The sequence below is a fragment of the Artibeus jamaicensis genome, unplaced genomic scaffold (genome assembly GCF_021234435.1).
Source record: "Artibeus jamaicensis isolate MK-2021 breed Jamaican fruit bat unplaced genomic scaffold, CSHL_Jam_final scaffold_847, whole genome shotgun sequence".
Classification (NCBI taxonomy): domain Eukaryota; kingdom Metazoa; phylum Chordata; class Mammalia; order Chiroptera; family Phyllostomidae; genus Artibeus; species Artibeus jamaicensis.
The window spans coordinates 15,562,315-15,587,722 of record NW_026522057.1 but is presented as its reverse complement, the minus strand read 5'-3'; the positions used below and the strand labels follow the sequence as shown (position 1 = coordinate 15,587,722).

General features: G+C 52.2%; 2 protein-coding genes across 4 annotated transcripts; both read left to right on the top strand.

Annotated features, from left to right (window-relative positions):
- The first annotated feature begins 1,233 nt into the window (after nucleotides 1-1,233).
- CNKSR1 (connector enhancer of kinase suppressor of Ras 1) lies at nucleotides 1,234-10,961 on the top strand. 3 transcript variants are annotated; one of them, XM_037135966.2, is made up of 21 exons: nucleotides 1,234-1,463; nucleotides 3,864-4,021; nucleotides 4,124-4,305; nucleotides 4,908-4,992; nucleotides 5,407-5,448; nucleotides 5,537-5,641; nucleotides 6,262-6,321; nucleotides 6,435-6,503; nucleotides 6,811-6,912; nucleotides 6,996-7,066; nucleotides 7,146-7,219; nucleotides 7,363-7,463; nucleotides 7,539-7,569; nucleotides 7,949-8,121; nucleotides 8,804-8,877; nucleotides 9,045-9,116; nucleotides 9,367-9,440; nucleotides 9,597-9,658; nucleotides 9,741-9,840; nucleotides 9,915-10,096; nucleotides 10,324-10,961. In XM_037135966.2, the coding sequence occupies exons 1-21, from the start codon at nucleotides 1,268-1,270 to the stop codon at nucleotides 10,591-10,593; spliced, it is 2,283 nt and encodes a 760-aa protein (XP_036991861.2). In that variant the 5' UTR covers nucleotides 1,234-1,267; the 3' UTR covers nucleotides 10,594-10,961. The 3 variants fall into 3 exon arrangements, with proteins under 3 accessions (XP_036991861.2, XP_053516075.1, XP_036991862.2); XM_037135967.2 differs by having other exon boundaries at nucleotides 1,364-1,482; XM_053660100.1 differs by lacking the exon at nucleotides 6,435-6,503.
- A 539-nt stretch (nucleotides 10,962-11,500) lies between these two features.
- CATSPER4 (cation channel sperm associated 4) lies at nucleotides 11,501-25,189 on the top strand. Its single transcript, XM_037135800.2, is given in 12 exon segments — nucleotides 11,501-11,528; nucleotides 11,800-11,855; nucleotides 11,857-11,955; nucleotides 12,337-12,480; nucleotides 15,537-15,638; nucleotides 20,423-20,520; nucleotides 20,689-20,809; nucleotides 21,007-21,140; nucleotides 22,865-23,039; nucleotides 23,804-24,015; nucleotides 24,347-24,512; nucleotides 25,139-25,189. Coding segments are annotated over 12 exon segments (1,386 nt in total).
- The last annotated feature ends 219 nt before the right edge of the window (nucleotides 25,190-25,408 follow it).

Here is a 25,408-nt window from a genome sequence, read left to right as displayed (position 1 = left end):
TTAAAAAAAGAGTTTACTATTTTTAGACAGAGGGGAAGGGAGGGAGAAAGGAAGAGAAACACCAATGTGTGTTTGCCTCTCACGTGCCCCGTACTGGGGACCTGGCCTGCAACCCAGGCATGTGCTCTGACTGGGAATCCAACCAGCAACCCTTTGGTTCACAGCCTGCCACTCAGTCCACTGAGCCAAGAGGAAGACTCTTAACATGGGCTTCAGAATTAAGGGGCCCATAAACTTGGATAAAATATATATATATATTTATATATATATATATATATATATATATATATATATATATATATATTTTTTTCCCCCACTAAGCTCTAACCCAAACTTGCTATTTTCTTCCATACGGATTGAAGTGGTAGCAGTATCTGTAGCTTTGCCTCCAGTAGAAACCATAGATTTTCATATCAAATTGTGATGATTGCAAGTACCTCACAATATTTATGCTCATAACTATTTCAAAGTCCTGATACTTTTTAACCCCCTGTTAAATTGCACTAGTCTCCAACACTCCTGCAGCATAGCTGCCATAGACTGGGCACCGCTGTGAGGGTCCGGGACCTAATGGTGAATCCTCCTGTTTTCCTATCAGTGACTCAGGTTTCTCCATTACTTCCTTGTATTCTCTATCTTTAGTTGATGGCTGGTCAGTTTGTTTGATGTAAATCAATGACCACCTCTCAGTTTAATGTTCTTATTCAAGCTGAGCAACAACACACCGATGTTGTTAGAAAAGAAAATATAACTTTGATAACCTGCCAATCTTGTTATTAAATGTTAATAAAAACATTACCATACTGTAAATTTGTGGTTTTTACATTTTTATACTAATTGTCCTCCATGTAATCTTCAGCATTTTGTTTTACACTTTTAAGATTATTATTCTGAGTAAGAGTCCAGAGATTTTACCAGGTTGCCAATAGGGCTCTCGGTACAAAAAGATAGGGGCTAAGACCCCTTACTCTAAAAGATGTAGAGCTATTGATTTGGAGATTCTGCACAGCAGCCCATTTTACAGACAGGAAAACTGATGCAAGGTGGGTAAATTACCCCCCAGTCCCGCAGCTAACAAGCTACAGAGCCGTGCTTTGCGGCTTCGTTCACTGTTCACTTTTCAGCCCCTCTTTTCAAGGTCGGGTCTTGTGAGGCCAGTTTGGGGCGGTACCCCAGGCCAGCTCTGAGGTCACAGGGGTCAAACACCAACGGCACCACCCCCGTATCGAGCAGAGGGGCGTGTACGAGGCGGCCTGGTGGTGCGCCAATGGCTGACTCAGTGACTCACCTGGCAAGCCACGTGGGCCCAGGTATGCTGGTGGCTCCGCCCAGTACCCAGCCCGGCCCCTCCCCAGCCCTGGGCTCTGAGAGCGGAAATTCCTGCGCTCGCGGGACAGAGCCAGTGCCCATCCCATCCGGCGGACTCTGCCATGGAACCAGTAGAGACCTGGACCCCTGGGAAGGTGGCAGCCTGGCTGAGAGGTGGGTGGAGCCGGGGCAGAGTTGGTCTCGAGGAGCATTGGGACGGGGAGAGGTGAAGGAAAAAGGGCCTGCTGAGGCTGTCAGTTGGTTAGTGTGTGATCAAGTGTTTATAAGCGGCTACCCTGTATGCGATACTCTGCCAGGCAGAGATGAGCCCAGGAGGCCCGAAGAACCCAAACGGGTCTCCCATTGCCTCGAGCATCCCAAGAGACTGCCAGGCTGGCGAAGGGAAGGCGGTGGGTGTAATGAAAACAAAGGGGGACCGTCCCAGCGCGGCCCACACCCACTACTCTGAGTGTTAATCTGAATGTTAACACCCACTATGAGTTCATTTTCCCTCGACCCAGGGCGTAGAGGGCTGTTATTAAACCCATTTTTCAGAAGCGGAAACTGACGCATTGAGCCAGGAAGTGATTTGCGCAGGCTTTGGAACAGGGCCGACCCTTTTCCCTTCTCCCCACCGGTGCTCCCAGCGTGTAAAGCTGAAGCCCGAGCCAAATGAGAGGGTTGGCACAGCCCCTCCCACCCCAGGGCCCTCCAAGGGAGATGCCCCCTAGGCTCAGTGAGCCTAAATGGGTGGGAAGGGGCCCAGACACCGGACAGACTCAGAGAGGTGAAGACCTCTGACATGCTGGTAGAAGGGGAAGGTGAGTCAGGTGGTTTCTCCTAGAGGGGGAAGGGGAGAGGAGGAGGCAGCAGTACACTAGGGTCAGGTTCAGGGTAACCAGCCTTCATAAAAGCAGGGATTCAGGGTCGAATTCACACTCCCAGACTGGGTTTTAGGCCCAGCCCCTGCACTTGCCACTCCTGTGACCATAGGTCTCAGTTTTCCTCTCCACTAAGTGAGAATGGCAACTCAGGCGTCACAAAATGCCTAGCGAGTGACACAATCGTGCCAGGTGTCTGGGCTGTGTAGCTCAGCGTCAGGGTCTGTGGGAGACAACACAGCACACTCACTGTACATGGGGAAGAAGTCGCTCAAGGGCCTACAGCCCTGGAGTGCCAGGTTTATGAACCCCTGTCCAGGGCCCTAACGTCGTGCAGGGAATGAGGGAGAGCTGTCGGTCCCACACAGCTTCTCTGAGAAGGCATTTGACTTGCTTGGAATGGCAGGAATTCCTTCAAAGAGTGAGCAAACTGTTAACCTTTATTTGTATCAGTTTTCTCATCTGTAAAATGGGAATAACAGTAGTCTCTAGCTTCTAGATTTGGTAAGGATCAAATATCTGAATATGTTTAAAGCCCTTAAAATGTTGCTCCGCTCATAGTAAGCATTCAATAGAGATTTTTCTTATTTTTGAGGGTCTACCTTGTGCCACGGAGGGTTGAAATTAGAGAAGAATGGTTATTTAAGGCCCAGTCCTTGAAGAGCTCTTGCTAAAGTGGGAGAGGCTGTGCTCAGTGACAGGGCTTTCTGGAGGCACGGAGGGCAGTGGGGGCAGCCCGGGGAGTTGCGGAATGCTCCCCGGGAGGGAGTTAGATGAAAAGGGAGTGAAGGAGCTGGAAGAGCAGTCCAGGCAGGAGTAGCACCTGCGAGGACCCTGAGACACTCGAGCATTCCAGGACCTTCAGGGAGTTGGTGCCCTGGACCTGAAGTGTCAAGTGTGAGGGGCTGTGTTGAATGATGAGGCTGAAGAGGAGGGGCAGCCTGTCATACCAGGCCTTAAAGACCATGGTAAAAAGCCTGGTGATAATAATACAGTGGCTGTTACTGTCAACCACAAACCAAGAAATGGGCCAAGTGTTTGGCATGTGTCGTGTCATTTCCACTTGATTAGAAGGTAGGTGCTTTTATTATCACCATTTAACAATGAGGAAATACCGACAGACTGTGGGTTTGATCCCCGGGCAGGGCACGTATCTAGGTTACAGTTCGATTCCTGGTTGGAGCTCGTCTGGGAAGCAACTGATCAATGTTCCTCCTCTAGAATCAATATATCCCCCCCCTCTAAAATCAATAAATATATACCCTTGGGTAAGGATTTTTAAAAAATTACTTGCTCAAGTGCTGGCACTCAGGTCGCCCTGACTCCAAAGCCCCATCCGTGTTCTTCATCCCGATTCAGGAGAAGTGAGCATCAGAACATCTGGAGGGTTTGCGAAACTGAACTGCTGGGCCCTACCCCTGGGTTATTTAGCAGGTGTGGGATGAGGCCAAAACTTTGTATTTGTATTTGGCTCTCCAGTGAGGCTGCTGCTGCTGGTCTGGGGACCACAAGCCACTGCCCTAAACCATCCTCCCTCTCACCTTAGTAGCCTCATCTGTGAAATGGGCAGAACACAGCCTAGATCACAGGGTTATTAGGAACAGATGGGGGGAATAGGGCTTTATGGGAGTGAAGAAGTGGCCAGAAAATTCGTGACACCTGCTGTCCCTCCAGGCCTCGATGATTCCCTGCAGGACTATTGCTTTGAGGACTGGCAGCTGCCTGGCAAGTACCTGCTTCAGCTCTGCCCCCGCAGTCTTGAGGCTCTGACCGTGTGGCCTCTGGGCCACCAGGAGCTCATCCTGGAAGGGGTGGAACAACTCCGGGCGCTGGTGAGTGAGTGGTGGCCACACTGGCTGCAGTTCCCACCTACCTGGGGGTGTCTGGAGGGCTGGCCACTGCCAAGGAGGTGACCTGCTTCCTCTCTGGCACAGAGCTCTGGGCTACAGACAGAGAACCTGCAGAGCCTAACAGAGGGGCTGCTGGAGGGGACCCGTGTCTTCCAGAGCTTAGTAAAAGGCCGCTTGGAGGGCCGCGACGAGCCCCCCACGGATGTCCTCAGTGCGGCTGTGGATCTGGTGCGTGAGGCCCGTGCTCTCCTCTTCTGGCTCAACAGGTATCCCAGGCTCCTCCTAGGGCACAGGTTGGGGTGACTGGTGAGGGGACCCTTCTCACCCTTGGCCTCCTCAAGGCCTGGGAAAGAAAAACAGAGCTTGGCTCTTGCTCAGATATGGTGGGAGAGGGCAGAGGTCAGCTGACCTGTGCAGGGGCACTGGGATGCCGGGGTTCCCACCCGCCCCCTGTAATCACAGCAGTCACGTTGATGACGGTGCACAGAGAGCTTCTCCTCCCCTTCACTGGTTGCTGCCTGTCCACAGGTCCCAGCACAGTATCACCTCCCCAGGGAAGCCTTCCCTGTTTTATACTGTCAGAGCTCCCTACACTTCAGAGCAGTTGAAGTTAACTCATTGTTGATGGAATTATGTGTTTAACTTCTGTTTCCCTGGTGCCTAAACAGAGCCTCGCACTATTAGGTGCTTGACCAACAAGCCCTGTGCAAAGCTCTTGAGTGGTATCAGTCACCTCTTGCTCTAAACCAGAACCCATCAGAGTAGGTCTTATCCCTACGTTTCAGGTGAGTAGTCAGCTCTGAGTGCTTCTGTGACTTGACTGTTAAACACAGTCTGCTAACCACTGTTCCATCCTTCCTCCTACCAGGTACCTCTTCTCCCACTTAAATGACTTCTCAACCTGCCAAGAGATTGGGGAGTTGTGCAGGAAGCTGGGCCAGGCCTTGCAGGAGGTAGGATAACCAGGAGCCAGGCTTGGCCCAGGCTATCGAAACCAAGTCAGGCAAGAGCTTTTTATAACCTGTGAATCAGCACAAGATCGGTGTGAGGGCAGGAGGAGGAGAGAGCAGGAAGAGAAGTAGCCAGCCACCGGGTAGGGGGCAATGGGAGCACGGGGCCTCCTACCTGGCAGGGGCACCCCTGGAACTTTGACTCTCAGGAGAGGGAGGGAAGAGGGCATGTGTGGCGACTTCTGGGGGCATGGTACCACCGTGGGGGAGACCTTGGGGCCAAAGCTCTGAGGCCAAGTACTTCTGGGAAGGGTGCCAGGGTTCGAGAGGCAGGGAAGAACTGCAGGGAGCCCACCCTGCCCTCCAGACAAGGCAGTGCCCCCACTTAGGGAAGGCCCCTGCTCTCACTACTTCCAGGACTGTCCAGCAGCTGAGAAGGAGGGCCAAGTCCTGAGGATTGTAAGTGTGTGTGGGGACGTGGGGGGTGAGTGGGGATGGGGTGCAGTGGATAGGGCTCAGGCTGGACACTCTGCTCCCCATCCCCCAGTGCAGCCACGTGGCTGGGATCTGCCACAACATCCTGAACTGCAGCCCCCGGGAACTGCTGGAGCAGAAGGCTGTGCTAGAGCGGGTACAGCTGGACAGTCCTTTGGTGAGCTCTGACCTCTCACCTCTCACCTTGGCAGCTTGGCTTAGGCCCTGAAACATTGTTCTAGGATTCCACAGAATTCTGTACTGTTACGGCTAGAAGGCCTTTTTTGTTCTGATGTTAAAGGCACAGAGGACTTCCGGGGATCTCACTGTTATTCAGCACTTTCCCCAGTCCTGAGGGGCAACAGTTGGTATGGTCTCAGGCGACACATTCTAGCCCTGAGACATAGACCTGGAAGGTTAGGGGAGAGGACACGAAATTTTCTGCTTTAATATTTCTCGTTGGGAAAACCGGAGCCCCAGCCCTGCCCCTGCCCTGCCATTCCTGCTTACCCCTTCAGGAGATATGGTGGAAGAGGGCAGCTCTCCTTTAGGAGAGCTGCTAAAAATCTCATACCTCAGAAGTCAGCCGCCCCAGCTTCCCGCTGACCCTTCTGGAGGAGGCAGAGGCCCACAGAGGAGTGGCAAGCCCTAAGTCACACAGCAAGTTGGGCAGGGCCAGCTTGGGGCCAGCTCTTTCCCCAGTTCTGCTCACCCAAGAATTTTATTGTCCAGCTGGGGTCCTGCCCACTGGCCCTGCTGTCCTGACACCCACAGGGACTGTAACCTCTGCCTTCCCAGGGCCTGGAAATCCACACCACCGGCAACTGCCTGCACTTCGTGTCCCGAGTGGGCACCCAAGTGAGTGCCCCACACCCTTTTCAGCCACCCCCCCCCAAGACCCTTTTATCTGCCAGGGAAGTCAGCTGCAGACCCAGGATGGTGCACCCTCTGAGCCCCACCTTCCATACCAGGTCCCCTCCAACTTCCGGCTGCCGATCCTGCCTGGAGATGAGATTGTCCAGGTCAATGAGCAGGTGGTGGTGAGTGAGAAGGAGAGAGACCTGGTGGGAATGAAGGGATTACTGAGTAGGACCCAGGGCTGGTGGGTGGGGAGGGACTCCAGGGAAAACCAGGGCTGTGGGAGGTGCCTTACATACAGCCAGCTCATACAGGCCAGAGCGGCCTCCGCAGAGCCAAGGCGAAGGGGGTCATGGAGGCTTCCTGGAGGAGGAAGCCATGAGGCAGAGCAGGAGGATGAGAGAGTGCTTCAAGGCAGAGGACCATTGGGTTGCTTCAGAGCCTCCTGCACAGCTTGATCCAGCCCAGTGTTCCTGTCCTCTCCCCCAGGTGGGCTGGCCCCATAAGAATGTGGTGAGGGAGCTGTTCCGGGAGCCAGCCAGGGTCAGTTTGGTGCTGAAGAAGGTCCCAGTGCCGGAGACACCCCCACAGGTACCTGCCACTCAACCCCGGCTGCGGCCCATTCTCAGATTCCCGTTGCCAGCTCCATCACCCTGTTTCTGGTTGTTCCTCAGAGTCCTCCTCGGACCCTAGGCTCCCCACAGCTGAGGGTCCCATCGCCGGCTCTGGGCCCTCTGTCCTCCAGGTAAGAGGCTCTGCCCCGGGTGCATCTTAGTGGGGGACCCTCGAGTTCATCTCATCTCCCCTTGCTCTCTTCTCCCCAGGGCCCCATCCAAAGACGTCTTTGACTTCAACCTGGCTTCAAACCCAAGTCCTGGGCCCAGCCCTGCCTCAATAGGTAGTTTCAAAGCCCCACAAGTAGATGGCCCAGGAAGGACATGTGGGGAACCTGGCTTTGAGCACTGGAGTCTGACACCCCCACGCTACTGTCAGGCCTGGGGCTTGGCTCACGGACCCTCCTCTTTTCCCCTTCCTTGACAGACTCTGCCTCCCTTGACCCTGAGCCCCTGCTCAATGCCCCTGCGCCCCCAGCCACAGTCCCAGCAGGGGTAGCAGAGACTCATAGGCCCCCAGAAAACAAGGTAAGCTGAGGGCTCAGCAGGGAGGGGTGTGGCTCTGGACCCAGACCCAGCTGTAACCCACTGTGGTCCTTTCAGAGTCCTGACCCTGGTCGGAAGAAATCAAAAGGTATGAGATGCACCTGGCCGGGTCGGGGTCCCCTGACATGAGGAGCTCTTAGAGGTCTTTATGGGGCTGGACAAGACCACCCCCCACCACACACACTTCACACAGAGCCTCTTCTGGAAAGAACTCTGTTTCTTGGGTCAGACATACCTGTTTTCCCAGCCTGGGCCTGTCGTGAGCTCTGTGTCTTTGATTTCTGGTCTTTGATTTCCTCGCCTCTAAAACAGGGAGTCATTCCTCTGAGCCGAACAGGTGTAACGTTCCAAGCACAGAGTATGGTTCAGAAGTCATCCGGGGATGCTCGTGGTGGGCAAGGGAGCAGGTTTGGGGGTCCAGGTGCCCTGACAGTCCCTCACCGAACGCCCGCGCTCTGCTGCTGCAGGCGTGGCGACGCGGCTGAGCCGCCGGCGGGTGTCATGCCGGGAGCTGGGCCTGCCCGACTGCGACGGCTGGCTCCTGCTGCGCAAGGTGCCCAGTGGCTTCATGGGTCCTCGCTGGCGCCGCTGCTGGTTTGTGCTCAAGAGACACACACTCTACTGGTACCGCCAGCCCCAGGTGAGACCCCGCACACACCTGCGTCACCTCAGGGCCACAGTTCTTGCTCCTACTCCACCATCTACTCCCGTCTGTGGTCACACAGGTGGGCCACAAACCCTCATGTGCCCCAGTGTTCCTGTCCCTAAAATGGGGACACTCTTCAGAGAGAAATGGGCTCCTATGTGAGTAAAAGCATCTTTCCTTCCTCTTCTATTCTGTCCATCTGAGTGGTAGGCTATTTCTTCAATTGTTTCCTCATTCAACACACATTCAGGTGCCTACTGTGTGCTCAGCTCTGGGCTGGGCGCCACAGACACGGGGAAGACTTGGGCAGTTCTTGCTACTCCGTGCTGGTGGGGGAGAGGGAGAATCAAGGACAGCACGGGGAATTCATGCCATGACGAAGGAGACGCCTAGGGGACGGGTGGGAGCCCACAGAGGTGGCCAGTCCACCCTGAGGAGCGGCAAAGGCTCCCTGAGACATCAGTGGCCGAGGGCTGGTCAGACAAATGCAGGAGCAGGCTCCTCTGTTTCTTAGCTCAAAGGCGCCCCTTGGCCACACCCCCTGCCCCCACCCCAGATTCCGGCCCTGAGATCCTGACACAGGGGTCTGTGGTTAGAGAGCCCAGGAGGTAGCCTCGGGAGTCTGAACCTCGAGAGTATTGGGGCTTCATGCTGACCCTCACTGTGGTCTCCCCAGGATGAGAAGGCTGAGGGCCTCATCAATGTCTCCAACTACAGTCTGGAAAGTGGGCATGACCAGAAGAAAAAATAGTTAAGTCCTGGGCGTGATGGGGCAGGGTGGTGGGGAGAGAAAGGAAGGTAAAAGGTAACAGTGGGGGTGGAGTGGAGGCTACAGGGGGCGGGGATTGCCAGTGCAGCCTCTCTGGGCTCCAGATGGGCACACCCAGGCTGAGAGTGGCCCCTCTGCTCCCTGGCAGTGTGTTCCAGCTCACTCATGATGTGTACAAACCCTTCATCTTTGCTGCTGATACCCTGACAGATCTGAGCATGTGAGTGCCACCCCTGCTCACCCCCAAACTCCCGCATGAGTCTTGGGAGCCTGGGTTCAAATCTCAGCTCTCTGATGGTGGTTGATCCAGGCATATCTCTGTCTCAGTTTCGTCATCCATAAAATAGGCTAGTAAGAGTTCCTACCTCTGAGTTGCTCTGAGGATTGAATCAGAAGATGCTTTTGCTTTGGGGAAAAGGCCCTTGGTACACAGTAAATGAAACTTCCCTGACCCCATTGCCCCCCTGCAGGTGGGTGCGCCATCTCATAACCTGCATTTCCAAGTACCAGTCTCCAGGCCGGGCCTCCCTGCCCCGAGAAGAAGGTGGGTATCTCACAGGGATGGGTCTCACCAGGTCTCACTTGATTCTTTGCCTTTCCTGGGATAGGGACTGGGAACTCAAATGCCCTAACCCGCTTCCTGGCCTCCAAAACCCCTGTGAAGCTCAGTGGGTTCCCCAACTGCTCCTATCTACCCCAGACTGCTACAGTGAGACGGAAGCAGAAGACCCCGACGATGAGGTTGGGTCCCTTTCATCTTCGGTGAGTAGGGGCCTGGTGGGGGTGAGTAGCAGGACGTAGAGCTCAGACTGATACCTTCCTCTCTCCTCCACCCTGCCTACAGCCCAGCCCTGCCCGAGCTGCGGGTCCACTCCATGCAGACACGTCACCTGTAGCCCCACCGACACCGGGCAGCCTGCAGACCTCCTTTGGCCTTCCAGCAGGTGCTGTGCTGGGGTTGGGAGCTGAGGCGGAGGGCTGGGTTGTACACACCCTCATCCTGCTCCCCCTCCCACAGATAACAGTGATAGGGCATTGGAAGGAATGGTACGGGGACTGAGGCAGGGTGGTCTGTCCCTCCTGGGCCAGCCACAGCCCTTCACTCATGAACAATGGCGGAGTTCTTTCATGCGGCGCAACCGAGACCCCCAGCTCAATGAGCGAGTGCACCGTGTGAGGACACTACAGAGCACCCTCAAGGTCAGCTGGGAGGTGCTGGGCATGGCAAGGGGCTAGGCTTTTGGCGCACATTCCTGGCCCATAGCTCTGGGCTCAGCTGTGTACTGGGCCAAGCTCTAGGCTCCCAATTTGAAGATCTGGACTAGACTGGGCCAGGTGCTGGGTTTTAAGTACTCAGCTAGCTCGGGGCTCAGGCTCTGCCACCCTCCCTGGTGAACACGGCCCCTTAGCCCCTACTGTCTTCGTAGGCAAAGCTGCAAGAACTGCAGGCCCTGGAGGAAGTGCTAGGTGACCCCGAGCTGACTGGAGAGAAGTTCCGACGGTGGAAAGAGCAGAACCAGGAGCTCTACTCAGAGAGTCTGGGGGCCTGGGGAGCGGTGCAGGCTGAGGGCAGCTCCCAAGTCCTTACCTCTGACTCCAGAGAACAGTCTTCTCACCCTCTGACCTCTGACCCTGAGGAGCACTCCCATCTCAGCTCCCTGACTTCAGAGAGCACCCTCCAACCTCCGGATCTCTGACCCTGGCCAGCACCTAGCTCCTGACCTCTGGATCTGAGGACCACCTCCACCCCAGCCTCAGCCTGTCTAGCACAGAGCAGCCTTGAATTTTTTCAAGTTGGAGGTAGAACAGGTCCACGGTTTCACCCCAAGCTGACCCCTCTGCCTGAGCATCCACCATTTCTGCTCCCCGCTCCCCCCTTGCCAATGAAGGAATGGGAGGCTGGGCTGGAAGAAACTCTCCCATCTGTCCTCTGACCTGGGGGCCACGAACCTGCCTCCCTCAGGCCCATGGCACTTCTCCCCTCCCCAGACCGGTCTGTATGGGCGTTCTTCACTTTACACAGAGACACTTTTCAACCAAATAAAGTCAATTTTGCTAACATGAATTTATGTGTGCCTTTAGCTTCCATATTAGAATCAGGAATCTGCTCCCCAGGGAGACTGGGATAACAAGCTGTCAGACAGGGGTGAACACGCTTGGTAATTAGCCCACTGGGCAGCCCATGCCCTGGCTCAGCAGGAAGCTCCTGTCTCCCATGATGAAGATTGCCAATCCGTGGCTCAGGAGGGGCTTTGACTCAGGCTCGTCTGCCCCCAGCCCTTTGGAGACCAGAGGGTGCTTTCCTGCCTCGTGTCAGAGTGAGGAATAGAGACCGGCCTTTCACTCTCTGGATGGAGAACATACCTGACGTGGGAGGGCGGGGCGGGCTCCTGGAGGCCAGGGTGATGGGATGGATAGCCCGTGGGGAGGGGCGCAGGTTGTGGTCTACTAGGAGGAGAGCCTTGAGGGGAGACATTTTCTCCTCTCCTTAGCCCAGTGTCAGCTCTGGCTCCTGGATCCAGAGTAGGGACACACCCCTGTGTTTCATCCAGGTCGTGGAGACCTGACCTGCTCCTATCAACCTCTTGACTTCTGACCTCAGCCATGGCCCTTAACATCTCTGACTTCCTCTGTATGGTATAAGGGGGTTCAATGGGAGGAGCTTCTCTCAAGATTGGAATTCCTAGGTGGAATGCAAATGGCTGGAGGTCACAGAGGCCTCTATGATATCACCACAAGGGGGAGCAAGACCACTTGGAATAAAATTTCTTTGAGGAGTGGGAGGAAACTGAGCAACAGTGATGGAAAACTGGTGGCAGCAATGGATGGACACCACCAATATCAAATCTTTTAAAGTCATGGTAGGTGGCCCCTGGCTCCACCACTCGGCCTGGGCATCCCAGGGTCGGGTGGAGCACAGGAGGACTGTACTAGGTCCAGAGGGGCAGAGGCCGCACTGACGGGCCCTTTCCTCACCCTTGCAGAGGTCCACTCAAGAGCACTACATCCGGCCAGAGGAACAAGTGCTCATCGACCGCCGAGACATCACCAGCAGAAAGGTAAGGACAGGGCTGGGCTGCCTCCATCCTCACCCCACAGTGGCCCTTTTGCAGCTGTACCCACAGGGCAACAGGCCTCATAATAACTCTGTCCCTTTTGCCTTCCTTCCAGGGATTCCCTAGCAGTAATCCCTGCAGTCATCCACAGGAACCCCTATGTAATGACAGTCACCCACTGCCCGAAACCCTAAAAGAGCCTCCCTTGCAGTGAGCCATTTGGGTAGGGACCGCAACACTGATCTCCCATTCCCTGATTCCCTCTTAGGCCCCTTCCCCTGAGAGGGGCCTCCCCAGGGAGCCCCACTCACTGAGAGCAAACATCCAGGCAGAGGCCTCCTACGGCGATACCTGCCTGAAGAAAGGTCTCCTGCCTTCTCCCAGGATGCCTGGGACGTGCAGGAGTTCATCACTAGAATGTATGTCAAGCAGCTGCTCCGACACTGGGCCTTTCAGCTGCTGCTGGCGATGCTGCTGGTGATCAACGCCATCACCATTGCGCTCCGCACCAACTCTGTCCTTGATCAGGTGGGACTCTAGCCTGACCTCTGCACCCATGATCTAATGGGGGCCTGGGTGAGGCACTTCCCTCTCTGAGCCTCAGGCTCCTCATCTGTCCGTGATGATTGGATTGGCTGCTCTTCAAGGACCTGTTAGCTCTGACCTTCCAGTAGTCTAGCAATAAAGGCATTGTGGTGGAGGGGGCCCAGCTTCAAGGAATACATTGCTTTTGTATAAAGAAGGGCAGGAAAAAATGGTGTGAGGAGAGGCAGGCAAATGGGTGCCTTGTAGGGAAGGATATCCCATTTTAATCAACAGTCACTGAGACAGAATCTTTCTGCACTGGGCACTGTACTGAGAGCCAGGGTTCCAGGTATGAACACAACAGACCCAGTCCTGTCTCAGGCAGACGCAAACATGTCATTATATAAATGCCTGAGTATCAAAGACTATACTTTCAGGGATCATTTCTATAGCTCATTAAATGCCTGGGTATCAGAGCTCATGGGAGCTCAGAGAAAGCATCAAGCCTGATGGGTTAAAGAAAGCTTTTTGGAGAAAGGGACCCTTAAGTTGCCAATAAAGAAAGAGTAGAAGCTGGCCAGGCAGAGAGAGGAGAAATAGCGTATGTTCTCCATGTCCAACGTGAAATCCAGTAAGACTTGATTATTTACTTTCTTACAAGGAGGATACTATATACATGAGTTGTGATATTTAAAATCAATATTTTTAAAATGTTCAATGTGGTGGCTGATGAGCTCAGAAAGATGGTCAGCAGCAGTGTCTTTACATTCTGTTAAGGAGGGTGGCCTTTATCCCACGTCACCGGAAAACCAGGGAAGGGTTTAAAGCCAGGAAGTGACATGACCAGGTATGTTTAGAAAACTTACAGTGGCTACCACAGTGTGCGCCACAGAAGGGAGAGGATCAAGAAGTTGAAAAGGTGAAGTTTCAAGTTCACCTTTGAGGTGAACTTGCAGGACCGTGTTGTAGAATTTCAGGTGAAAGGCAATGCGTGTGGAGCAGGGCAATGGCAGTGGGAAAAAGAGACCACAGGCGTCTGGAGCTCCCTAGAGGTTGGATCCACGGGCCTTCCAGATCGATTTTCTTCATAGCAACATTCAATGAGCACTTACATGGGCTACCTTGGTTCACATCTGTCATCACCGCACACACGGACAAAGGAAGGGAGAGCAAGAAGTTGTTTCTGGTCTGAGCAGCTATGTGGGGATGGAGATGGGGACAGAGAAGGATGAGTCGGTCTGGGAAGGATGCTGAGTTCGGTTTGAGTTGTCTGAGTATCTGAGCTGCCCGTGCACTATCCACACAAAAATGTCTAGTAAGGGGTGAGAGGCCAACCCCGAAAGGCCTCAGAGAGCACTGGGATGGAAGTGGTGACATGAGAGTTGCCAGCCTCTGGGTGTGCTGAAGCTGAAGGAAGGAATGAGGTTGCCCGGGGAGAAGGAATAGAGTGAGAAGAGAAGGGGCCAACGCCCGGCTCTGAGGAGAGTCTGCAGGTGAAGGGCGGAGAGTGGAGGAGGAGACTGAGGCCAATGAGTGCCGGAGAACTGGGAGGAGCCCCGGGAGCTGTGCTCCCAGGGGGGCGGGCAGAGAGGCAGTAGGGACTGTGGAGCTTCCCCTGGAGTCAGCTCTCATGCCCTTGAGGAGAGGTGCCTGGGATGCTGTGGAGGCAGAATCCCAATTGCCAGAGTTCGGAGAATGAGCAGCCTGGAGGGCAGATCACACGCACTGATGGGTCAGGAAATCAGTTCAGAGTGCAGATGCTAATGTTCTGACATAGAAGGAAATACCAGGATGAAAAAGAACGGAGTAGGAATTGTCTGTGTATGTGGAGGTGATGGTGGGGGGCAGAGAGGGAAGGAGAGGGTCATGTTATAAGATATAAAATATATTTCTCTTACATGGGTCCCAATCAAACATAGTATAGGGTATGTGTCCATGGAGGGCAAATCCTAGAGGCCTGCGGATGCCAAACTGGGTTTGAACCTTACCCTGCAGACCATAGGAAACCATGGAAGGCTTGTGGGTAGAGAAGGCAACTCTGATTTAGCCACAGATGCCGTGACTTGAAGAAGGCAGGACTATTTAGAAAGTTCTTTCTATAATGAGGAGAGCCTATTGCGTTCAGTGGCCAGTGGAATGGAACAGAGGGGACAGAAAGTTCTTCCTTGTTGTAGGCAGTCATCCCTGGCCCATGAAGCCCTTCAGGAATTTGGAATAGGCAGGGAGCCCATAAACATTAACTTCCCATATGGACTGAAGAAGCTCAGCCCAGCTGGTTAATGGGGGTACAGTGGGAATGGGTGCAGGTGGTCTCCATGTGTGGCGGCGAGCCGTGGGGCAGAGTTTGTTTGCCATGGAAGTTAAAAGAATGAGGAGTCCTGGTGACTTTGATAACTACCAGGGTAGAGTCAAGGGGCTGGGAGATGTTAATAGGGTCACAGAATATAGTGGTGTCACAGCTTAATGGGCGCTAAGAGATCTCGGTCGGGGAAAAGTGAGTTGGGGTTTAAACAGAGTTCAACACCACACAGTCATCCAACCACAATGCATCCACCCAGGGAATGTGGTCAGGCTGGTCTGGGGGATTTGGGAGCCGGGTCAGCAAGAGTGGTTGGGACAACCAGAAAGGGGAGATGGAACTTGCTGTCCTCCATCTCAGGGGCTTTTCCTCCCAATCCAGAGCCAGTTCTGCCTCTCCCCTGCCTCCTTTTACAAATATCCTCACCCTAGAGGAACAAAGGTCTGTAGGCAGCCAATAGTCTTTATTGCTAACTGTCTGACCTTGGGCACCTCTCATTTCTCATCTGTAAGATGAGATTACACCCGCTTTGTAGGACGATGGTGATGGTAACGTGAAATGATGCGAGGGTGGTCTTGGCATGGGGCCTGGCCTATACATGCAAAGTGTGCCCTAAAGGAGCAACAACGATGCTGAGGATGAAGAGAAGCAGGAATATGAGCCTTCCCTCCCCCCCAGGACGTTCTCTGTTCCCGGCCAGGCCCAGTCTCCCCCTCCACTGACCTTTCTGTCCCTCTCTTTTTCTCTGTCTTCCATGTAGAAACACTATGAGTTGTTCTCTACCATAGATGACATTGTGCTGACCATCCTTATCTGTGAGGTCCTCCTTGGCTGGTTAAATGGCTTCTGGATTTTCTGGAAGGTGAGATCCCGGGCCCTCCCTGCCATCGCCCCTATGCCTTCTTAGGAACTGCACCCCACCCTGTCCCCGTCCTTGTGCTCCTGGCCCTGCAAACTGGGGAGCGTGTGTGTGGAGAGAGAAAGAAAGTGTGAGAAAGAGAGACCGATTACTTCGGAGATGTCCGATGCAGCAACTTGTACTAGAAGTGCAGCCTCCCTGGGTTCCGTCCCTTTTCTAACCTTCCGCCATTCTGTGATCCTGGGGAAACCTTCGTGTCCTTATATAAGGAATGAGATCGAGAGCATTCACCTTAATTTACAGGGTTCAAGAGTAGGACTCAACAAAAATTTTCTATATAGGGCCAGATAAGTATTGTAAGCTCTGTGGGCCATCCAGTCTCACTTGCAAACACTCACCTGTGCTGCGTGTGACCACCTCTGCAGGGATCACCTCACTCAAGGACACCGAAATTTGAACTTCATATAATTTGCATGTGTCACCAAATGTTATTCTTTTGATTTTTTTCCTACCAACCATTAAAAAATATGAAAATCATTCTTAGCCTGAGGATTTTACAAAAAAAAAGAGCTGCTGGCCAGATTGGCCCCTGGCCTAGAGTCTGCTGACCCCTGTTCTGGAGGGCATCAAGGAGCTGTCTGGGTGGGAGTGGGCCTGAAAGTTACATTAAAATGAGTTTTTAAAAAAAGATTTTATTTATTTTATTTTTAGGGAGGGGAAGGAAGGGAGAGGGAGAGAAACATCAGTGTGTGGTTGCCTCTCACACGCCCCCTACTGGGGACCTGGCCTGCAACCCAGGCCTGTGCCCTGACTGGGAATCAAACTGGCCACCACCCTCTAGTTGCAGGCAATGCTCAACCCACTGAACCACACCAGCCAGGGCCCAAAGTTTCATTAAGTGAGATGAAGACTCAAACTTTGTTTGAATAGGACTTCTGGAGTCAAGGGATTCCTGGAGCCAAGACATTTATTTTGCCTTTGGGAATGTTCCAGAAGAGATTTTAAAGGTGGGGAAAAAACCTATCCAAAAAACCCCTCTCATAAAAAGGAATGTAAAAGGAATGTAAAAAAAAAAAAACCCTCTCATATAAATAACTGTATTTAACCATTTAAATATAGTTACGAGAACAACCAATTAAAACTAAAAGCTTTCCATGGTGGCCAACACAAGGCCCTCGGGCTGAATCCAGCCCTCTACCTTGTTTTATCCGGCCTGGCACCTTGTTTCTACCTGGCGGCAGTGCCAAGCTCTTGCTTAACCATTAAGGAGTAATTACACTGATACAGTCCTAAAATTACATTTGGCCCTTTGAAGGCAACCTCGAAGCTGATGTGGCCCCCGGTGAAAATGAGATTGACACCCCTGGTTCAGAGGTTTCACTTCATAGGACACTGAATGTAGAACCTAGAACAAGAATGCTGAAGTCTGGATGTCTTAAAGACTGCTTTGGCAAACACTTGCAAGGATACTTATTAGCAGAGAAAAGGATAGGAGGGTTCGTATTTACATATCTCCACACTAGAGAGGAGAGCAGGTGCCACGGTGCTTCATCAGAACTAACTCCAGGATGCAGGCAGACATCTATTCCCTAAGAGGGAACATTCCTCCTCCAGTTCTGCCTGACATTTCTTTCAGGAGCAGTTAGGGGCCTGCACTTTCAAGGCTACGCCCCAGAGTGTCTTAGCACCGGAGACCCGAGGCGAGCACGAGAGTCCTGTGTTCCTCCGAGCCACTCTACTCATACCCTAGGCCACAGCTTCTCAACCTCGGCACCAACGTATGGATAGTTTGGCCTGGCTAATTCTTTGTCATGGGCACTGTCCTAGGCATTGTAGGGTGTTTAGCTGCATTCCTGGCATCTACCCATTTCTGCCAGTAGCACCATCCTAATTGTGACAATGAAGAATGTCCCCAGACATTGCCAAATGTCCCCTGGAGGGCAAGATCACCCCCGGCTGAGATAATGTTCCAAACTCTAACCTTCCATCTGGGGCCCGGCTACCAGTGCCAAAAGCCAGGGCTTGTTAGAAGCTGTGTTTTGCCTCCTTCCTCACCCTCAGCTTTCCCCCTGGGTCCTGGTACACAAAGCCTGCTTGCTCCCTGTTGCGTGGGTGCAGTGGATGGGTGGTGAGAGGAGGGAAAGGGAAAAATACAGGGAAGGGAGGAAAGTCTGGAAATGAACATCTCAGATATTACCCAGCCGCATAGGGATCCCCAGTTTTGTTCTCAGCTCTCACGTTTTTTACTATCCTCATGTGATTCCTTCCTCTTCCTCACCTCCACAGTCTAATTATCACTATACTCCTGTTTGTTTGTTTGTTTGTTTGTTTTGTTATGTTTTTTCTTAATCCTCACCCAAGGACATTGTTTCATTGCTTTTAGAGAGAGGGAGGGAGGGAGAAAGAGAGAAAGAAACATCTATGTAAAAGAGAAACATGGAACTGTTGCCTCCCATACATGCCCCGACCTGGGACTGAGCCCATAACCTAGGTATGTGCCTTGACTGGGAATTGAACCCATAACCTTTCAATGTATGGGACTATGCTCCAACCAACTGAGCCTCATGGGCCAGGGCTGCTACCCTCGTTTTAGCTTTTGCCTTGTCTTTTCTCACCAGGATGTTGCTATGTCCCCACCTGCCATCAAAGTGATCTTCCCAAGGCACAAGCGAAAGTATCCTCGCTTATTTTTGCAGCTTCATCACTTTTGGCCTCACCCTTGGTGTTCCAGCTGCACCAAAATGCATGTAGTTGTACCCCCCACACACACACTGCCGCTTATCACCTCCTTGTCCTTGTCCATGCTGACCCCTGTCTATGCAAGCTCTTTGCCACTTAATTCACATGGTTTACACCTACTTACAGCTTAAGATTCATTCAAATGTCTTCTCTTCCAGGAAGTCTTCCTATCTTTCCCAGACTAGCTTAGGTGTTGCTCTGTGTCTCTCTAACACTATGTGCTTATCTCTCTTACCTGGAGTTAAAAATTTACTGCCTGTCCACCTCCCTCAAAATAAAATAATCTGTGAGTGCATCAGGGCAAAACTCCTATATCTTCAGAATGTGGTTCAAGGCCTGGTATATAGTATGAGCTTAACACTGGATGGATAGAGGGACGGAACTGTAGGCAAGCTGGCTCGCGTCTCCTTGTGTATGTGCAGGTGCAGACACTCTGAACGGGGGACACCAGGAGACCTTGTGTTTATTGGACTGCCCGAGAAATTTAAGAACATTTTTTCCATTAAAAAACAGTTTCTTTTTGAATATTTAAAGCAGATACATATTGGTCAAAACTTTATTGGGAAGTACACATAGCCCTGGCTGGTGTGGCTCAATGGACTGAGTGCCAGCCTTCAAACCAAAGGGTCGCCAGTTCAATTCCCAGTCAGTGCACATGCCTGGGTTGTGGGCCAGGTCCCCAGTTGGGGATGAATGAGAGGCAACCGATGGATGTACCTCTCACACATCAATGATTCTCTCCCTCTCCTTCTCTGTCCCTTCCCCTCTCTATAAAAATAAATAATATCTAAAACAGAAAAAAAATACACACAGAATTCTTGCTTTCACTCCTTTTCTCTCCTCCCTCGCTCCTTACCCACACCCTCTCTGGGTAATCTTTGTGTATTTGTAGTCCCTTGTTTATCCTCTTAGTGTTTATTTTGCAAACATGTATATATTTTTAGTTCTCCCTTTTCTAATGGTGGCTTACTATACACAGTGTTCTGCACTTTGCTCTTGTCATTTAATAAATCCTGGCAAACTTTTAAAAAAGTTTTTATTTATTTTAGAGAGAAGGGAAGGGAGGGAGAAAGAGAGGGAGAGAAACATCAATGCGTGGTTGCCTCTCACATGGCTCCCACTGAGGAGCTGGGTCGCAACCCAGCCACATGCCCTGACTGGGAATCGAACCGGTGACCCTTTGGTTCGCAGCCTGTGCTCTGGCAAACTTTCTATGTCAGTACATGGAGATCTTTCTTATTTTTCTTCTTATGGCTACACAGAATCCATTGGATGAATGTGTAATAGTTTATTCATCCAGGGTTCAATTCCTAGACACTTTGGTTGTTTTCAACCTCATACAGATGTCATTTTGTACTTGTACCAGAGTTTGTGTAGGTCAGATGTCTAGAAGTGAGATCACTGGTCAAAGGTAAATGCATCTTTTGTTTATTAGATAGAGCCACTTCCCCTCTTTAGCAGCTGTGCTTGAATTTTTCATCCATGTGAGCTGCCTTCCCCCATCCCCGCTCCTGGATGAGTTTGTGTCTGATTGGACAAAGGGCTTGGAAAAATTTCCTGTCTTAAACAGTGAGAGCTAGTTTGCATCTGAACTGGCTATTGAAGCAGTGGTCCTTAATGCTTTTATTAGCATTTATTTTCATTTTATTATTAATTGGAGTGTGTGTCACACAAAGCCTGGAGTATCCAAACACTTTCCTGTCATGTAACTGTAGGGCAAGGCCATTTTCACTAACTAACTTAGCACACTCAGTACACTAAGGCGGTGCTCGGTTTAAGAACCAGCTGCCTGTGTGTGAGTCTCCACTGTGTGTCTCTGAGACTGCACTTGGCTGTTGACACATGTATGAGACAGTGAGTGCATGCCTGTTGGGTGGCATGGTTTGGGGGCAACGGAATGAGTAACAGCAGCGGATGGCAAATGGCTGGTCCGGATGTGAGAGGAACATTGAGCCCCCCATCCTTGGGGTGTGGGGAAGGCAGACGCGGGATGTCCCCATGGGATGGGCCTGACAGACCCCACTGGGGCTGGCCCACCCCACCCCCAGGACGGCTGGAACATCCTCAACTTCCTTATCGTCTTTATCTTGCTCCTGGGGTTCTTCATTAGTGAACTCAATGTCATCTCTATCACTTACACCCTCAGGTGAGCTGGGCCCTCTGGAGAAACAAGGGGGACCTGTCTGGACCCTGGGGAAGAGATGGGAGTTATTACCAGCTGGGGATTAGTTCTGCCTGTCTGAATGGATAGGGTGGCAGCGGGAGGAGGGGTCTGGGGAGGGCGGAGGGGCACCCCTGAGAGGCTCTGCCACAGGGTACTTCGTCTGCTGCACGTGTGCATGGCGGTGGAGCCGCTGGCCCGGATCATCCGCGTCATCCTGCAGTCGGTGCCTGACATGGCCAATATCATGGCCCTCATCCTCTTCTTCATGCTGGTCAGTGCCCTCCCCCACCCCCCCACCACTCCCTTTTCCTGAACAGGCCCTGGGTTACTGGGCTTACAGGGGTGTCTGGAGGAGAGGAGAGGCCTAAGGGTCTGAACCCCTGTGATTCCCTTGGTAGTGTTCATTTGCATGTCCTACCTCCAGGGCTCTTGGGTGAAGTCAGGGCGTGTCTTTGGTCTCTCCGGCAGGTGTTCTCCGTGTTTGGGGTCACTCTCTTTGGTGCATTCGTGCCCAGGCATTTCGAGAACATGCCAGTTGCCCTGTACACTCTCTTCATCTGCATCACCCAGGATGGCTGGGTGGTCATCTACAATGACTTTCAGTGAGTCCCGGGGGGTTTGGTCCTACAGCCCAGCCAGGCAAGGCAGGGGCTGGGCTCCCATGAAGCAAACTACTGAGTGGGGACAGAAAAGGGCTCTGGATGGGAGTGGAGCTCCCAGGGATGGGGGTGAGGATGGCCCACCAGGAAGAGTGTGCCAGAACTTAAAACTGGAGGAAAGAACCCTGGGGCTGGGGCCTCTGGGTGTGTGCGCTACTTGAAGACTTGTCCTCTTGAAACTCCACCTATTCAAAGTCTCACCACAGACCTATTCATGGATATTCCTCCCATCATCCAAACACCTGAGTAGCTTGGCCTTGGGCAAGGGAGCTGTCTCTGGTCACACTAGGGCTTCAGGGTAGCCTCCCAGCCTGCACCGGAGCTCACCAAACTGCCTGGACTCCTGGGAACTTAGGGTCTCATTTTATTTATTCTTAGACATGCTGCCCAAGGTCATGTTTGGCCACGGATGGCTGCCTGGGTTCTGTTTCTTACCCCTTTGCCATTAAGTCTAAACCCTATTTGTTTCTAGCCTATCCAAGGGTGTTGGGTCCCCTGACGGATTTCCTTTTATTCCCTTCATGTGAGAGTCAAGTCCAGTTGGTAAAGGGCTTCTGCTGTCATTGTCCATTATGATTTAGGTAGTGGGGAAACCAGAGGGTGCCCTGTAAAGGTGGACTGGGCTTTTGAGTCTTTGTTCCACCACACTAGTTGTGCAATGTTAGGCAAATTATTTCGTCTTTTTCCTAAGTCTTAGTTTCCCCATCTGTCAATTGGGGATTATAATACAATATTAACTATGTCATGGATTGCTGTGAGGATCAACAGAAAATCTATTGCTATATAATCTCTTAGCACAGAACTTGGCACAGTACACACACATGCACACAGAAGACAGAAAGGGAGGACACTATTATCTGGAAAAAATATATATATTATCCTCACCTGAGGACATACTTACTGATTTTAGAGAGAGGAGAAGGGAGGGAGACAGACAAAAAGAGAAATATCAGTTAGTTGTGTCTCCTACAAGCCAAACCGGGAACCAAACTCACAACCTAGTCTTGTGCCCTGACCCTGAATTAACCTGTGACCTTTCAGTTTATGGAGCAATGCTCCAGCCACCGGAGCCACATCAGCTAGGACTGGAAAAATATCTTATGAGAGATTTAAAACAGGTGTTAATAGTGGATGGGATTTTTTGGTATATTTTTCCTTCTGAACTTTCTATAGTGAGCTTGAATTATGAGCTTTTTATAATAAGAAAGAGTATAGCCAATAGATTAAACTTGATAATGCTGATGTACAAATCTCCACCCTGCAGGGCTGGGTTGAAGACCCCACCATCTGGCAGTACAGCAGGTGCTTGGTAAAGAGCAGCTGTTGCCCTGACTGGTGTGGCTCAGTGGGCTGGGCATTGTCCTGCAAACCTAAAGGTGGCTGGTTCAATTCCCAGTCAGGGCACATACCTGAGTTGTGGGCCAGGTCCTCAGCTGGGGGTGTGCGAGAGACAATTGATTGATGTTTCTCCCTTCCCTCCTCTCTCCCTGAAAATAAGAAAATAAATTTTTTTTGTGTGGCAGTTAGAAGTAGGCAATACATCCGCACAATAGCAATGAGGCGACGGAAGTCCTAGCAGGCCTTGAGATGATTTCCCCATTTCATAGATAAGGAAACTGAGCTCAAAGAGCCAGGGGGGTGACTGGGCCTCTGGCTGTCATCTCCAGGCGGGAGATCAGGGACTACGCAATGGAGGTTGGGGGTGCCCTCTACTTTGTCACCTTCATCACCATTGGTGCCTTCATTGGCATCAACCTGTTGGTCGTCGTGGTGACCACCAACCTGGAGCTAATGGTGAAGGCAGGAGAGCAGGGGCAACAGAATCAACTAAACTTCACAGAGGTGAGTGGGATGGGGAGGGCAGAGGAAGGAGAGGGAGGGTGTGTATGAGTGCTGACCTGCGCACATGTAGATGAGTGTGTACTGGCACACTCAAGTGTCTGGAGGAAGCCAAGCCTGAGACCCCAAGGCCACATTCCCCACTTTGAGTGACAACTCACCAACTGTGTCTTTTGAGGGGTGTGGGTTTCCTAGCTGTCTTGTTTCTATGGCAACTCAAAACTGAGCAGCTGGATGACCTTAGGGCGTTTAACCAATCTAAGCTTCAATTTCTTCTGTAAAATGGGAATGATGATAGTACTTCTCTCACAGGGCTATTATGAGAACTACGTGGGTAAATTGACACATACTAAGAACTCAATAAATGTTAGCTACAGTATTATTTAGTCAGAGGTAGAACTTCCAAAAGGTTGGGAAAGTGGGGGGTATAGGACTTCTCAAAGTGTTGAGGGCCCTGGGCCATGACTTGAGAGTAGATAGTGCTTTACAAGTTTGCTGGGTAGGATTCATTAGCAGTGAAATGGGGGTGGGAGGGTAAGTTCTAAAGAGGGGTGAGAATTTCCAAAGAGGTAGGGGAAGGGCTTGTGTATGTACTTGAAGCTGAGCTCCCATAGCGCAGTGAGGAGACTAAGTGTGGTTGCAGCCGAAATGAGGTACATTAGAATCCTGGTGTCCTGAGGCTCGCCCTTCCCGAAGCCAACAGGCAGGGGCTGGGGAAGGCGGTGTGGGCTGAGTTGTCTGTCCTCTCTCCGTTTCCCCTCCCCTAGACAGTCAACATGGCGGAGTATGAGAGTTCTGACCTCCCACTGGTGCACTGTGCGGTGGCCCGTCTGGACATGTCCGGCCTTCCCCAGGAGCCACTTATGGGAGGCCCCATGTCAAACCTCTCAGAAAACACATGTGACAACTTTTGCTTGGTGCTGGAGGCAATTCAGGAGAATTTGATGCAGTACAGAGAGATCCGAGATGAGCTCAACACGTAGGGCGGGTACTGGGGCTGCCCCTGAGTCCTGTGAGTTAGGGCTGAGAGGAACCTCAGGTTTCTCTGGCCTTACGTCCTCACCATTTTATTATGTGGACCCTGAGGCCCAGAGAGGTTAAGTGATTTGCCAATGGTTCCCCAGCCTTTTGGAGAAGCTGGAATCCAGACTTCTCAGTTCCTCTCATCTCACACAAGCAAGCGATTGCACCGCTCGACTTGGGTCTCTAACAGAGTGGAGGGAGGATGAAGCGGGTGGACACCAGGGAAGTGGTGGGAGGGCTACCCCCTTTCTCCCCACTCTGGAATACACTCACTCCTTCGCCCCCAGGATAGTGGAGGAGGTACGCTCCATCCGCTTCAACCAGGAGCAGGAAGAAGCGCTGTTGCATAGGCATATGTCGAAGAGCCTGTTGATGGAGAGCAAGTCTTCCACGGACATCCGTGACATAGCCAGCCAGCAAGACTTGCTCACTGCGCTCGTCAACAGAGAAAAGGTGCAGCTTCCCCCAGTCACCCACTCTGTGCTCACACACCCCATGCAGCCCGCCCAGCAGAGTCAAGCCTCTGCTGCAGTAGTCAGGGTTTCTGTCTATTCCAGGTCCCCACCCCCGCCACCAGACTTCCACACCCCAGCAGTCACTGCCAATCCGCCATCAGGGTTAGGTTCCACATTTCCTTCTCTAAGACACCCTGCCACCCCCATCAGGTTCTGCCCACTGAACCACTTCTGACTCTAGTGCCTTCAAATCTACCCTTTCTTAGTGAGGCTTGAGCCAGATTAGTTCTTGCTTAGTGGCAGTTACTTAGGCCCCCTGATGGCAAAGGACCCCTGAGTCCTGTTGAGGGTGCATAAGAGTAGCCTCTCTTCTGAGGGAGGAAGCTTCTAGGGAGAAAGTGACACACACCCACATAATGTTTCTGCTTCCCATACCACCTGACTGCTGTAAAATGACATGGAGCTTTGTGACTGTCCACAGCCTGGTCTCCGAAGCTCAGAGAGGACACTAGGCAGGCTAACAGACATATGAAGGACTGCCCTGGGAGGCCTGAAGCTGGGGGAAGGGAGGAAGGGAGTATCTGCCATGTCAGGGTGCTATTGACAAGACCTCTCGGTTTGCAGGTTCAGGAATCTAACACAAGTGTACTCAACAAGCACAAGACTAGCCGCTGAGAGGGCAGAAGGGGAGCCGAGGGGCCTGTGCACACACACCCAGCTGCTGCATCTTCCTGCATCCTTAGCGTGACTTGGCTAAGCCTGGCCTGAGCCCATCCTCTCCCTTGTACCTGGGAAGATGCCTGGGGCTATGGAGGGGCAGCTTCTCTAGGCCTGTGCCTGTGAGCCCCACGTTCAGAGGAGCCAGGGTGAAGAAGGCCGAGGGATAAGAGTGGG